This window comes from Elephantulus edwardii, unplaced genomic scaffold, assembly GCF_000299155.1.
Source record: "Elephantulus edwardii isolate Elephantulus edwardi_28Jun2011 unplaced genomic scaffold, EleEdw1.0 scaffold00030, whole genome shotgun sequence".
In the NCBI taxonomy this organism is placed as follows: Eukaryota; Metazoa; Chordata; class Mammalia; order Macroscelidea; family Macroscelididae; genus Elephantulus; species Elephantulus edwardii.
The window spans coordinates 16517107-16532225 of record NW_006399780.1 but is presented as its reverse complement, the minus strand read 5'-3'; the positions used below and the strand labels follow the sequence as shown (position 1 = coordinate 16532225).

At 42.9% G+C, this 15119-nt stretch overlaps 1 protein-coding gene across 3 annotated transcripts in view; it reads right to left on the bottom strand.

Moving 5' to 3' along the window:
• The window catches only part of ACVR1B (activin A receptor, type IB), a 52499-nt gene that overhangs the window by 16298 nt on the left and 21082 nt on the right, over nucleotides 1–15119 (bottom strand). Inside the window, exons 2-5 of one of the 3 annotated variants that reach the window (XM_006883845.1) lie at nucleotides 8552–8791; nucleotides 7277–7525; nucleotides 2306–2536; nucleotides 392–511 (exon numbers count right to left, since the gene is read on the bottom strand). In XM_006883845.1, coding sequence (XP_006883907.1) covers nucleotides 392–511; nucleotides 2306–2536; nucleotides 7277–7525; nucleotides 8552–8791 — 840 coding nt within the window. Of the gene's footprint in view, nucleotides 1–391; nucleotides 512–2305; nucleotides 2537–7276; nucleotides 7526–8551; nucleotides 8792–15119 lie in introns of those variants that run through there. The other 2 variants (XM_006883846.1, XM_006883847.1) reach the window with 2 other exon arrangements.

The following is a 15119-nucleotide window of genomic DNA, read 5'->3' as shown; positions in this document are numbered from 1 at the left end:
TCCACGCTCTACACCCAGCCCACCATCCACGCTCTAACCAGTCCACCCTCCACGCTCTACACCCAGCCCACCATCCACGCTCTAACCAGTCCACCATACACATTCTACACCCGGCCCACGCTCTAACAAGCCCACTGTTCCACACTCTACACCCGACCCATGCTCTACACCCAGCCCACCCTCCACACTCTACACTAGGCCCACATTCTAACCAGCCCACCTTCCCACCATCCCATGCTCTACACCTGGCTCACTGTCCACACTCTAACCAGCCCGATGCCCTTAGGATCCTACAAATGAGTTCAAAGGGAAGAAATCTTTTGACTTTAAAATATATGAAAGAATTAAATTTCATCAAAAGGTGATGCTGTTTGGAAAAAGGACACCTTACTCAAGAGGAGCAACATTCTCTCTTCCCCCTCTGTCCTATGTTTGAGTCCAAGACGCCGCAGCTTGGGGGCAGCTGAGGCCATTACAAACCCCCACAGCAATGTGAGGAAAGAGCCGCCTGCTGTTGTTTTTAGGAAAGAATAATAAATGCTTAGCATCTTCTGTAAGATTTACAGGCACCAACAGACATTTCTGTACCACAGAAACAAACTGTTATGAGTGACAGAGAAACCGCTAAGCATAAAGCTAATCACTTCATGGTTTTTTCTGCATGCCACAGCACTATACCTGTCCAGGGGTCTGCCTTCCCCTTAATTCTGTCTTAAAAGTGAAACCTGTCTTGGAAGAAGTGCAACCAAAGGTCATCTTAGAGGCGAACATGGTGAGACTTTGCTTCACCTACTTTTGGTTCTGTTATCAATGAGAGGCTAGTCCTCAGAAAAGGTTATCATGCCTTAAAGGTCAGAGAGAAAGAAGACGACCCTCAACAAGCTGGATGGACACCAGGAGCACAGTAACAGGCTTAAACAAGGAGGGGCTGTGAGTATGACACAGCATTTGGCAGGGTTTCATTGTTTTTGTAGGGATACTATATGAGTCGGAGATGACTTAATGGCACCTAACTAACATCTTTAGAAGTAAGTGCAACCTTCTTTAAAAAGCCTTTTGAGGGAGCTCTGGTGGCCTAGTGACAAGAAGCTACACTGCAACCCCAGATGTATGTGGTTCAAATCCACCAGATGCTCTGCTGGAGAAGGGACAATCTCCTCCTGTACCAGTCAGATCTGATTTGATGGTACACACAAAAATAATAAAATAAAATAAATTAAAAACAAACCAGCCTTTCGGAGTTTGGCCTTTGCCAGCTTCTTCCCACAGCTTTGCTCTAACAGCCATCCTGAGTACCCTGCAAGTTCCCTGGCACATCTCACTTTTGCACGTTTGTCTGGAGTGCCCTTTCCACTGGCCTCTTCCTTCCTGGCAAACACTTCATACAGCTGTGACCCATCAGCATGTTTTCTCTTACTTTCACCCCAACCCCAATTTGTGCTTCCAGAGAAACTTGTGTTTAATTTCTAGAGCTGGCTGTGTTTGTTTCTGTGCTAATCTGCGATGTTCACAAATACAAAGATGCACCTGGGCACACAGAGAGAAGGAAAAGTAAAGCAAACAAGAAGATGGGAGGGGAGGAAACAGGGAGGTGAGGGGTAAGACAGAACAAAAGCTGAGTGAGGAGGAAACTAGGCTGTGTCTGTGGGCTCGCCAGCCAGCTGTTCCTCCTCTGTGTCCGCTCCACTAACTAGTGCAAATGGTTTGGGTCAGGCCACAGAACACAAGCTCCATGCTTTCTGCCCACCAGTGCTGCCCTTTAGGTAAGGCTTGAGACCATAATTCCTCATAAATCTGTTACAGTATCTGCAAAGACCAGTGTCAAGGAAGGAAACTGAGTGGGTAGAATTAAGAGGTCTACTGTATGCATTTGCTTAATAACTGCCTGCTATCTGGTGAATGGTTGCTCACTGCTGTTGAGGTAGAACCTGACTCACGACCCTTGTACGGGATTTTAAGAAGCAGTGAATTGCACAGGAGGAGGCTGCCCACCTTCCTCCTGCTGAGCAGCAGGTGGACTCGGACCTCCTGCCTGTGAGTCGGGAGAGCAGGTCCTTCCCACTCGACCAGCGGAGCGCCCAGATTTAGTAACCTAGGCTTCTGTCTAAACTGTTCCTAGAATGATGGGCTTCATTTCTTAAGGAAAGCTTGATAACTATGCTCCTACTCAGTCTCTTTCTATTCCAGGCAATAGCTCTAAAGGTGAGCAGAGCCATGTGGTCGCACAACTGCTCCATTTCCCTGCAGCCCTTCGTCTCAAAGCTGCGGGTACTGGGATAGGCTGCAGCCAAACTCAGCCCCGTACCTTTGTTGTCGGCGGCAATGAATCCCAGGATGTTTTCATGACGCAGCATGACCGTCTGATATATTTCCGCTTCCCGGAACCAAGACCGTTCTTCCCGAGAAGAGAAAATTTTCACAGCCACATCACCGCCTCTCCAGCGGCCACGCCAGACTTCCCCAAACCGGCCCTTTCCAATTATCTCTTGTAAAACGATGGTTCGGGCCACTGTGCGCTGGACAAAAAGAGGTAACCCTGTGAACCAAAGACGGAAAGAAACCTGTCACTGTAAATTTACTAAACCTCACAACTCCCACAGCTCACTGCTATGCTTGGAAAGCCTGCAACAGTGTCCCGTTCTATGCTGGCACATTAACCACAGCAAGTGGTGCCTGTCCTCACACAAAGTGTAGGTGATAGACAGAGAGCTGAACCAGGTGACTGAGAGTGAACAAAGAAGGGGAAACACATGATTAGCTGTTTCTTATCGAAGGATTTTATAATTTCAATTAGTATCAATGAAAGCTCCATATAAACGTTGACCAGATTTATCCGCTCTGTGGCGAGTCACCACCAGTGGGCCAATCCACCCACCTACTTGTTCTGATAGAAGTGAGGCTTGTGCAATGGGAATGCTTTGTGACTGTTCTGCGCAGTCCCCGCTAGAGGGCAGTGTTGTGTGGCTCATGACAGGAGAACCATGTTTTTCTTCTCAGGCTAAAAGAGTTGCCTGAACAGGCCATAAAAGATTGCCAATAGCCACCTCTCTCCAAAAAGAGGTGATTCTGAATTCTAGATGTAGAACAGGGACCATCCATGCTTATTCTAAGATTAATATTACTGTCTTTATAGGACAAATTTATTGCCTTGTTTGACTTGTTCAGTGTCCCCTTATCCTTCGTCCTGTCATAACCCTTCATTTTCTTTCTCTCCTTTACTAAATACAAATAGATAAGCAAATCTGTTAGTTTAACCCATTTTTTTTTTAAAAATTATTTTATACTGGTTAATTTACAAAGTTCATATACACTGTTTTTCATGCTGGATCTTTCCCATTGCCTTCATTCTTGGTAACGTTTTAAAAAATTCTCTACTACTTTATTTCCAAAATTTGAATACATTGTTTTCAAGAACTAATTTTTTCAATTTCCCTCACCCCCCCAAATCAAACTGTACAACCCCATGATTAATACCTCCCTCCCCCTCTTAGGTCTTCTGGATGTGAGCTACCATTTATATTTGCTACACATTTGGTACTACTCTAACATGTTCAACACTATGCTAAGAGTTTTAATATAAAATTCCTAGTTTCTTCCTAACGTCTATCGGGGAGATAATGTTGCTATCCTATTTTACAGATAAAACTAAGCTCAAGCTGGGGTCAATATGGCAGGCCGATCTACTGTCGCAGTATCAGGCCAGTAGCTGGATGGTGTTTGAAAAGGATACTATAATGCTGCAGGGTTCAATAAACTCAGATTATTATGAGATGATACACTACATGATGAGGGGGATATAAAAGCCACAGGAGGCTTCCTGAGCACCTTTATAATGGTAGGGTGTTTCCCATAAAAAGATCTTGCCTAAGGTACAGTGGACAAAATACAAGTAGGATAAATTCTACCTTAGCCCATTCCTGAAAGAGGCTATTTGAGAAAGAAGAGAGACTCAAGAAAGAAAAGAGGGAGAAGAATGGGTAAAGAAATAATCATGTAATTGAAATCTGTGGATGCAGCTGTCCTTAATATTTTTATGACACTGGTTAAACATGAAACATAATTTAAGAACTATTTGGGCTGCCATATGAATTCCTTTAAATAAATATCTATTATAAGCTTAAAAACAAACAAAAAACCTAAAGCTCAAACAAGGTTAAGTAATTCATCCAAATTCATACAAATAGTAAGTGGCAAAGCAGAGGTTAAACCGAGGCCTGCCAAGGGAGCTGTGGTGGCCTAGTGGCAAGAAGATGCACTGCAATCCCAGAGGACAGTTCAAATCCACCAGATGCCAGTCAGAGCATATTTGAACAGTACACACAAAAAAATAATAAGGGGGGCGGAAATCTAGGCTTGTCTTGGTTCTGAAGCCTACACTTTAAACGATCACAGTGTACCACGATTGTGGACTGCAGTGTACGTTGGCAGTCAATTCCAACTCAAAGCAACCCTTCCACTGGTTTCTGAGGCTGTATATCTTTACAGGAGAAGACTGTTTATCTTTCTCCCATGGTATGACTGGTGGATTCCAACTGGTGATTTTTTAGTTTGCAGCTTGACACATTATCTACTATGCCACCAGGGCTCCTTACAATAGTATTGTTATTGTTATTATGTACCATCGAGTTAGAACTGACTCATAGCTGATCTTTCAGTGGGTTTTCAGAGGCAGCAGCCAACAGCACAAAAAGAGACTGCTCATCTCTCATGGAGCAGCTGATGGATTCAAACGCGTGCCTTTGGGTTGGCAGCATGATTCCTTCCCACTAAGCCACCAGAGCTCCTTATATAATAGTATTGTTGTTGCATGCTGTTGAGTTGGAACTGACTCACTGCTGACCCTTCAGTGGGCTTTCAGAGGCAGTGAATCAGAGGCAGTGGGAGGGGAGAGACTGCTCATCCTTCTCCCTTGGAATAGCTAGTGAATTTGCACTGTATGCCTTTGGGATTGCAGTGCAACTTCTTACCACTAGGCCACCAGAGACTACCCCAGACAATAGTCTAGATTCATCAAACCATTTCTTAAATTAGATCCCTCCTCTCCATTCTTAATGCACTTGGTCTGGTTCAGGCTCTTCTTTAGCTTGTATGTGACCCATGGGACATACAGTTCCCACCTACATTCTGCCTTCTGAGTTTAGCAGAAAACTGTGATCCCACTTTGAACAGGCGCTGCTATCTAGTTGGGGGAGGGCTCTGCAGAACTATGTAAATCTGAAGAAATGGGCCTCAACCCATCAACTCCAGCACCAGAGACCTTCAGGACATAAGTATTCCATGTAAAAAACAAAACAAACCAAACAAACCCACCAAAAGACTCTCAAACTCATTTTGGTTTCCAACTCATAGCGACTATCAAGTTTCCAAGACTTTAAATCTTAACAGGAGTCGACTGCCCATCTATCCCGAGAATGCTGCTGATGGATTTGAACCACTGGAGATGTAGCTTGAACTACACAATCCTTTTACTTCAAAAAGTTTAAAAATTGATTTCAAAATGTCTTCTTCCTTTACTGAAAACATGACTTCAATAAAAAATTCAAAGCAGAAAAATCATTCTTTCAAGGGTTAAGAGACTCCTGACTGAGCTTCCTATCTCCATCTTATTTGCTCCTGCCCTGCATACACACACACAGCCCTGCCTCACACCATTCTCCCCAACAGGAGCCTGGTAAAGAAAGAAAACCATTTCCGCATCCGTGTAAGAATCCCTTTAAAAAGAAAATGTAAACATTCATTCTCTCATATAAAATCTTGAGGTAGATTCCTCTTATTCATAAGATAATGCACGCCACTCCCCGTCCTTTGTCCATGGAAGAACCTGTCTTTCTCTGCCCCTTACTGCAAGAGCACCACAGAAATCTCCTTACACTCCCTAAGCATACAGTGGTGAACTTTAAAGCCTATTTGTCATTCTATGGCCTAGAATGTTTTGTCCTTTTACCTCTCTTTTCTAAGTCTTCCCAACAATACCTATCTCTTCTAGCCAATGCTGGACCAGCCTCCTTTTAGTCTTTGTTTACCCGTTATCATCTACAGGGACTCAACCTGTATTTGTTAAAGTTAATTAAATGTCACATAAGCAGCATAGATTTATTACTTCTAAATTGGTATTATTAAAAATCCAATAGTCTGGGAGTTTTGCATATTCTGAATTAAGAATGAACAAAACCACTCAAGAGAAAAGTCATTCTTCTTTAATTTCTTTTTCTCCAGATATCTAAATAACCACCATGGTGCTTCCTTAACCTGAGCTAGTTCTGAGCCTGAAGACTCCCAAACCCAGCGCTCGCCTCCTAGAGCAGCAAATCAAGCCAGCCAGCCAGGTGGTTCTAACCACTGTTCTACCTCTTTTAGCAAAAACCAAGCCACATATTTTCTCTCTTTCTAAAAATATGCAGCTTTTAAATATATCCATCATTCTGGCACTCTCTACTGCAGAGCTTAATAAAGGCAAAACCACTGAAATTCAGGAGATGTCACAGCTCAAAGTATTCCTTGTGCTCAAGGAGGAAAGTCTGACAATTTCCCTATAGTTTTTTCTTTCCACAGAGTATTATTGTTACTAAAATAATTGTTTACCTTCATGAAAAGATACTCTTGCAGCCATGCTCACAACTAATAGCTAGCTGAGACTCGAAAAACCTCAATTCCCTTCATCCTCAATGCTGGATACATGGCAAATGTCCACTATTCAGTTCACTTTCCTCATCTAAGGAAAAACTGGGTTAGCAACAGACAGTACAGGAAATAGCGCTGAGAATTCAACCTGCTTTTATAGAAACCTCCACCAAAAAACCCTTGGGCAACTGGTACAAGTCAATGATTCACCATCTCAACTCTAAGCTTTACTCAATGTCCTTAAACTCCTTCTGTGGTTACCCGGTGATCAATGATTAGCCATCACCACCTCACAGGAATCCGGCACACTCCTGTTTCTCAAAAGGGGCCCTTAAATTGAGCACTCTACTGCTCAGGTGGAACTGGCTGAATTTTAATAGCTGTGCAGTTATAAGACTCCAAGAAAGGCTGCGTTTCTGGAATGGAGAGTTTCGTACTTGACCTTTGGAATCCCAGGGAATGGAAGATTTTCTGTGAACCCATAATCTTATCTTATTACAAGTCAGGCTCACAAAGAAGAGGAATTATGAAATCAAATGACTCAATGCTGGTAGACACAAATGGAAGCCCCCAGCCGTTTCTATAAACACACTATCCTGCTGGGAGACAGAGATGAAGGCCAACAGCAGACATAATGCCCTGAAGAACTAAGTACCTGAGCCAGACCCTGATGTGGAGAGATCGTAGACGAGATCCTGGAGCGTCTTGTCTTTGGAGAGACACATTTCACAGGAGGGATCTTCCATGTCTAGTCTCTGGCGGTTGTGATAAACTCGTTGATGATAGTTAATGACAAGGAAAACAATGATGATGATGAGAAACAGGAGGAACACGGGGCCGGCGATGATGCCGACCAGCTCCACGGGGCCCCACATGGAAGGGTGTTCAGGCTCCTTGAGGTGACCTGGACAAGTGAGAGGGGAAGGAAAGAACAAGTGAAACCAGGGAAAGACCAGCACAGCCCACAAAACGAAAAAGCTCTCTTCCCTCTCTGGAGTTCGGGGAGCCTTTGATTCCCACGGTCTCTGGGGGCAGCGTGTCAGCCTCAGAGCACTCAAATGCCTAACTGCCAAATTTCTTTAGTTCGGCATCTCTTCCAAGAGCTACACCTACACCCTCCACCTTGTCATTTGGGTGCTAGCCCCCCCTTCAGGGACTTGGTGGTGCAGCAGTTAAAGAGCTGAGCTGCTAACCAAAAGGTCAACACTGGACCCTACCAACTAGTTGTTCTGTGGAAGAAAGAAGTCACAATCGGCTTCAGTAGTGATTACAGCCATAGAAGTCCTATGGGGCAGCTCTGCTCTGTCCTACACGGCCACCAGGAGTCTAAACAGACCTGAGAGCAGAGGATCTAGTTTTAGGTTTGGGATTTCTACATCCATCTCCTAAAAAAGGCAGCAGGTTCTAGCAACCCACAATAGCTCCTCTAAGCTCTGTTCTGGTCTTGTTCATCCTTTCATCTCCTCCCCTGTCATACCTTCTAAACCTTCAAACTCACCTGGTGGCAGGCTTACAAAATGGCAGCATCTAATATTTCTCAGTCTCCTTTCCCAATTCTAGCCCCTTTCCACATTATACAGTCACCTGACCCTGCCTCTTCACACAGGACTGCGATTACCCCTCGCCTACGAGAATCCCTGTCTAGTTCCTCTACTCTTCACCAGCTGCCCTACAGCTACTTAGCCACTCTTCAGAAACTCAGCTTTCCCCTCTGGAATGAGCTTGTAACAGCTGAACATCTGTCTCAAGTATCCGTCCCATGCAAACCTGACTTGGGAAGATTCCAGTTATTTTTACCTAAAGGTACATCAAAAAAGGTAACCTGACCTATCACCAAACAAATGGACTGGGGAAAGGTAGAGAGGGACAAAATGACAGGGGTGCCCTACCTCCAAGATGAGCCAATAGTCCAACAAGGGTGTCCACTCACCGCTGGGCACCCTCAGGTCGATCTTGTTGCAGAAGTCAGTATAGCAGCAGTGGGTGTTACGCAGGTCCTCTGAGCTCAGGCAGTAGAAGGGCTTTCCCGCGGGAACCAGCTCCACTTTGGGGATGCAGGTGCGCACGTGGTGCTCCAAACCATCCAGGTTGAAAATGGAAACCATGCAGGCCCCATCTGTTTCACACGTGTAGTTGGCCTGTAGGCAGCTGGTGCACGCACACAGCAGAGCTGCAGGGAATGTGCAAGCAGACATTGGTGGTGGGATCAGATCCTAGAGATTCTTGTCCACACTTAGCAATGTGACCCTTTAGAATACTGGATGCTTCAAAATAAGGGGTTTTTATAGAGACTGGGCCAGAAAGAGGACATCTTCAAATGAAGCACATTTTCACCTGCTTATGCAGATCACTAATAAGGCTTCCTAGGCCCCTGGTTTTCCTTGAAGCGCTCTACTATATATATTCCTAGGTGAAGTGTCACTTTCTGAATTTACTATAAATCACTATATGACAAATAAAGAAGTTTTCCCTCAATGTCCATGTCTGGAGATAAGAGAAGTTATCTGCCCTTTGGAGAATATCGGACTCTTCCTCTCCCACCTCCATCCCAAACCACCTAGAGTTCTATGATGCTACCAACTCCCCTAGCTCCTCTCAGGTATCACAAAGGTGTGAGGTTTTCTGAATGCAGTGTGCATGCTCTTCGATGGATGTTAGTCTGTGTAAGGGGCTCCTCTGGTGAGATTCTAGGCCCATGTTCTTCTCTGCAGTACTTACAGGCAGAGAGAGTCTCAGACACAACACAGCACCTACTAGAGGAAAAGTCTCCCTCCAAACCCAAGGGCCTAGTCAGGATATACTTCTTCCTAAGCACCCTATCCATGTTGTGTTCTCGATACAGCATCATCCAAGAAAACACTAAAAAGAACCACATACCAGAACCTAAACAAGAGTCTGGGGCTACTTATATTCACTGAGTAGCTACCAAACGTTAGGAGCTTCCTGCTTCAAGAGGAAAACAGTGACAACCTGGACACATTCAGGCTCATTATACTGCTTAGGGGAAAACAGAAGAGGGAAGAAAATGAAAACAAAGACAAAGTAAATAACTTTTTCTATGCATTCTTTCACTAGCTTTACTAATTTTTTTATTCCCCTTTTTGCTCTTCTAGTATCACCTAATGCCAAAAAGAAGATTAAGTAAAATTATGTAAAAAAAGGGGTGCTCAATAAATTTAAGCCACTCTAAAGGCTTCTCAATATGACTGAAAAAATAAATTTAACACACATATACAGCATCTTTAAAATATATATAGGCAAAAATAGAAATGTATTTTTAAAAAGATGTATTATATTTTCCCAAATAGGCAATATATGCAATAATCTCTGAGACTAATGGATTTTGCTGGTTGTATATTATATATAAGTGTATACCGTTGACAGGAAATTACCGTAAATTAATTTGGCGCCTCTAAAAGCTAGTTCAGCAGCCCTGGAATCTGCCATCCTTTATTTATCCCTCTAACAAGAATAGCACAGACAGCAGCAGTTGGTTCTTCCCGATACTGTCTCCCCTGTGCCTAACCTAGCCCTGACCTCGTAGGATGGGCAAGAGTGTGGCTCTGGCCACCAGCACACGTAGGCTAGGGCTAGCAGTACTGACCGAAGCACTTACCAAGTGTAAGGTTACTCGATAAGCAAGGTGCACACTGCTTACTTGTGCTCACTTCCTAATACGTAGTCAACAAGTCCACATTTTTTTCACATCAAAGATTTCTGCTTCGAGTTAGGGCTCTTCCCACCACCTCACAGCACTGTCCTACATACTTAAAGCCTCTTTTCAAAGTTACAATCCCTGACAGGTACAGAGGACTCAGAAAGCACGGTAAGCACAGGCTTGCTTACTCACTCATATATGTAGGTAACAAAGTTTTAAGTAAACATAAGTAAGCCTGTCTTATCAGATGTGCTGGGTACGCTGCTCCTGCACATTCAGCAGATAGAAATGGCAGGATCCACTCAAGTCCCAGATAGCACACTAAATGAACGCTACTTAGACAGCACACAGGAATACGTAACAGAGGCCCCTGGAGAAGAGACATTTATGGCCAGTCCCATAAAAAAACTACCCTGTCATAACTCACTCTTTTAAACTGTAAACAGTCTATCTTAGTCTCTTGCTCTAATACACTGGAAGGCATCTCCTGTTTGGCCTTTGAAACCCCAAGGCAGATTCTAAATATCACAGTGCCCAGCCCTGCCTTCTCAGGCTTTCTATAAAGAGACAAGCCCATACAATCCTGGCGCAGGAGACAAGGAGGGTGCAGGGCAGGTACACTGCCAGTGTAGGCTGTCACCTGGGACCTGCTACAGTTTTTCAGTGTCTGATCAGGTCTGTTTCTTCTAGAACTTCCAAAACATGTAGCTACCTGCTTAAAGGGTTTGGAGTAATTTTTAAGAGGAAAAAGTTTAAAGGAGGCATCTTTTAGACAAGAATCCAAATCACAAAAGGAATTTAAAAAGTAAATTCATCCTTCATTGCTGTTTCAACTCTTTTAAATACTACAAAGACTAAGGAATCTTGTTATTTTTCCTCCCAAATGCTTTTATTTGCTCCTTTTAGTCTTGCTGTTGGCTTAAATGTACTTCTGTACCTCTCAGAATATGTATGTATATAGGGGTCTTGACTGTCTCCATCCCTGGAATGAAGACTGCTACTTCCCACTCCCTTCGCCTGTCAATCCCTGTGCCATGATGTTCAAGATAAAAAAACAGGGAAATGAGCAACTTCAAGTGAGGACAGTTCTGAGCACCTCCAGAGAAACAGCTGCCTTTTAAAGAAGAGCCCACTTCAGAGTCCATCAATTAGCTAACTAAGCAGGATAGTCAGGATTTCTCTCCCAATTCCAGGTATTTATTCTCCTTCGGTTGGTTCACGGCCTTTTTCACAGTGATTCATTCTAGAGAATGAACACACCCACACATGGCTCATTATTTTTGGGAAGTATTTAAACAATCTTGGTGTAAGACGGGAAAGAACAAAAGTGGTGAAATCTATGCTAGACAGGACCAAGAACGGAAGTGGGAGTTGGGTCATGTGGGTTTGTGATAAAGGACTGAACAAGTCCTTGACCTATCTGGGCTTCCACTGCTCCACTAGAAGAACATGCAGTCAACCCTCTTTATGCAAGGGCTCTGCACTTGCAATTCAACCAAGTGCAGACAGAAAATATTGCAGGGTGAGAATTAAGTGGTTAAGGTAAACCCCCAAAGGCTAAGCTGTTGTTATGTACTGTCAAACTGGAAAAGACTCACAGCTGACCCTCAGCTTGGGTTTTCAGAGGCAGCAAACAGCATGGGAGGAGACAGCCTATCTGTCTCCCACAGACATACCTTTGGGTAGCACAATTCCTTACCACAAAGCTACCAGAGCTCCCTCCAAGGCTAAGAGGAAGTGTATACGGCTATTTACATTGTATTAGGTACTAGAAGAAAACCTGGTGGCCTAAATCTGTTAACGTCTGGGCCACTAACCAAAAGGTCGGCAGTTTAGGTGGGTGGAAGAGGTGTGTGAGTGAAGAAATGGCAAAGGTTTAATGCGGACTTGAAAAGTCAGGGTGGTAACAGGAAAAGATCAATGGTAAATAATGATATAAACTATAGTGTATATGAATAACTGTCTAAAACACAGTGTACATGAATGAAACATAATGAATATGAACGACTGTCTATAAAACAAAGCATATGTACAAAACATGAAGTATATGAATGATTGTATGCAAACCAATAAAAAGAAGGAAAAAAAAGATCAGCAGTTCAAATCCCCTAAATGCTACAAAGGAGAAAGAGGGGCATTATCATATAAAGATATAGAGCCGCAGAAACTCGATGGAGGGTTACTATGAATCCAAATAAACTTGATGGTAGTGGGGTTTTTTTTGGGAGGGTGGGCCAAGGTAATATAAGTAATCTATACATGGTTTCAGTATACATGAAGAAGCATATAGATTATATACAAATACTATCTTATTTTATACCAAGGATGTGTGTAACCACAGATTTTTGTTTGTTTCTGCAGGAGGAGGGGGTGTTTTTAGTATCCTTTATGGATATTAAGGGAGATGGTATCATTTATCTTACAGAGATGACACAGAGATTAGTCCAACATTTGCTAAGTGCCCTGGGTCCTCTGGAAAAAAGTTCTCTCTACTCATACTCGTGTACATCTATCTATTTCATAAAGTAAAAAGGGAGTGCTCTGGTAGCTGAGTGGTAAAGAGTTACACTGTCAACCCAAAGGCACGTGGTTCAAATCTCCTCTGTGATTTGTTATTTATTGTTATGTATTATTGAGTCACAACTGACCTACAGTTGATGCTACAGAAGGTTTTCAGAGGCATTGCTCAACTTTCTCCCACAGAGCAGCTGGTGGATATGAACCATGTGTCTTTGGGTTGGCAGGGCAGCTCCTTACCACCAGAGCTCTTTCCCAGTGATTTACTGCCTCTGAAAACCTGTTGGAAGGCCAGCTATGAGTAGGTTCCAACTCGATGGTACATAACAACAACAACAACAACAACAACTGTTTCACACTACTGGAAAGGGCTGAGTTACTATCACAAGGGCCCACAGAGAGGTAGCATGGCTGAAGCAGATCTGAATAACCTGAAGTTCAGATATCAGCTCAATATTAACCATGTAACCTTGAGTAAGTCATTAATCTTCTTGCATCCTAATTTTCTAATCTCTAAAATACTACTACTGTTAATAATTACCTCACAGGACTATGCAAGAATTACACTAATAGACTAAAAAGTACATAGCAATAATTACTTGATAAATATTAAACCCCTTTTCTCAATTGTAAAAATCTAAATAATAATAAAAATAAAAACCAAAGGAATTATTGTTTCTTTAAACACTATTTAGGAAGTGGCAAGTTCTAGCAAGAAGCTGCTGTTTAAGTCTCAGCTCAGTCAGTAACTAGTTGCACGATTTTTGGCAAGTCATTCATTTAACCTCTCTGAACTGCTCTTTCCTCATGACTAACCAAAAGGAAGGGCTGAACTAAATGATCTCTAAAACCTTTCCTAGGTCTACATTTTAATTGTTTTGTTTTTGAGTTCTCACCATTTGGATCACTGAGACATTCTGCTTTAAGTTTTATATCTCTTTTCCTGAACTTTAAACATAGACATTTTGGCTTGTCTTTTGTTAATATTCATTTGTCACAGAAACAAAGTAAGTGGTAATAGAATTAGAAATACATGTGAATTTACTGTAAACTTAGCACATGTACATAAATCACAAGCCTAAATTCAATTGTCTTTGAAAAGCTAAATCTAGACTAATGATAACAGCCCCTCATAAACTGCTTCATAGTGACTCATCAGGTTAAATCAGTCTACATATGTGTACATAAGACAATACATAACCAAGAGGCTCCTTTTTTCCATAACCAAACAGTTGGGTGGTAGAAATAACACAATTTGAGAAACCGAATCACAGAAGAGTTCTCATTACTCTAGAAATAAGCAAGTTATAAAGTGATCAGAACAAACTCCTACTAACAGACTTTGCTTATTAGCATGTTTGTTCCACAAACCTGAGCTAAAGACATAACCACCCTGGCAGGATTTGAATGTGGTTAGAGTGTATGATTAGAAGGTGGTTTGTGGTAGGATACAAATGCAAATTTGATTCATGAGAGAATCCGTGTTTTGAAAAAGGTTTTACAAGTCCTAACTGGAGAAGAATCTGTCTAGCAGCATACAACAAAGGCAACCACCTAGCACAGCTGGGTCTCAAGAAACACTACCACCTGTAGATAAGTGTACTGTGTTGGTACCTCTTCCTCTCCCTCTCACAGACTAGGAGGAAACTGGGAGATGCTGGCTCACCTGGTAGCTCCTGAGAGTTTACATACAGGGTTAGCCTCAGTTATTCTCTCAGCCCAATCTTCTATTTCAGACCACGTCATCAGAGAAAGGATGTGGGAGAGCAGAGTCTGCAGAAGCAACCTCAAAAGGCAAGAGGCATGCCTCAAAACACCCATGTTGTCCAAACAGAGAAATGTATCTAAGACTTGTTTTTTTTTTTTTAAGTTACAGTAATTGAAATTTTTAGGTATGTCTGATACAGGCCATGGTCTTTGCAATCACTTGCTATGCATCAGGGAGCTGGACAATGACTAGGGATGATAGAAGGAGAATTGATGCCTTTGGGCTGTGGTGTTGGAGAAGAGTACTGAATATACCATGGACTGCTTAGAGAACAAACAGGTTCATACTGGAGAAGGTGAAACCAGGCTGCTCCTTGGAGGCATGGATTCTGAAGCTTCGTCTGACATACTTTGGCCATGTTGCAAGGCAGGACCAGTCCTTGGAGAGGGGCGTCATGCTTGGGAGGGTGGAGGGACAGAGCAGGAGAAGACACTTGATGAGATGGATTGATTCAGTAACTGGGCTAATAGGAGTAGATGTGTCAGATACAATAAGATTGGCAAGGGATAGAGCAGGGTTTAGGGGCTGTTGCACATAGGGTCGTTATGAGTCGCA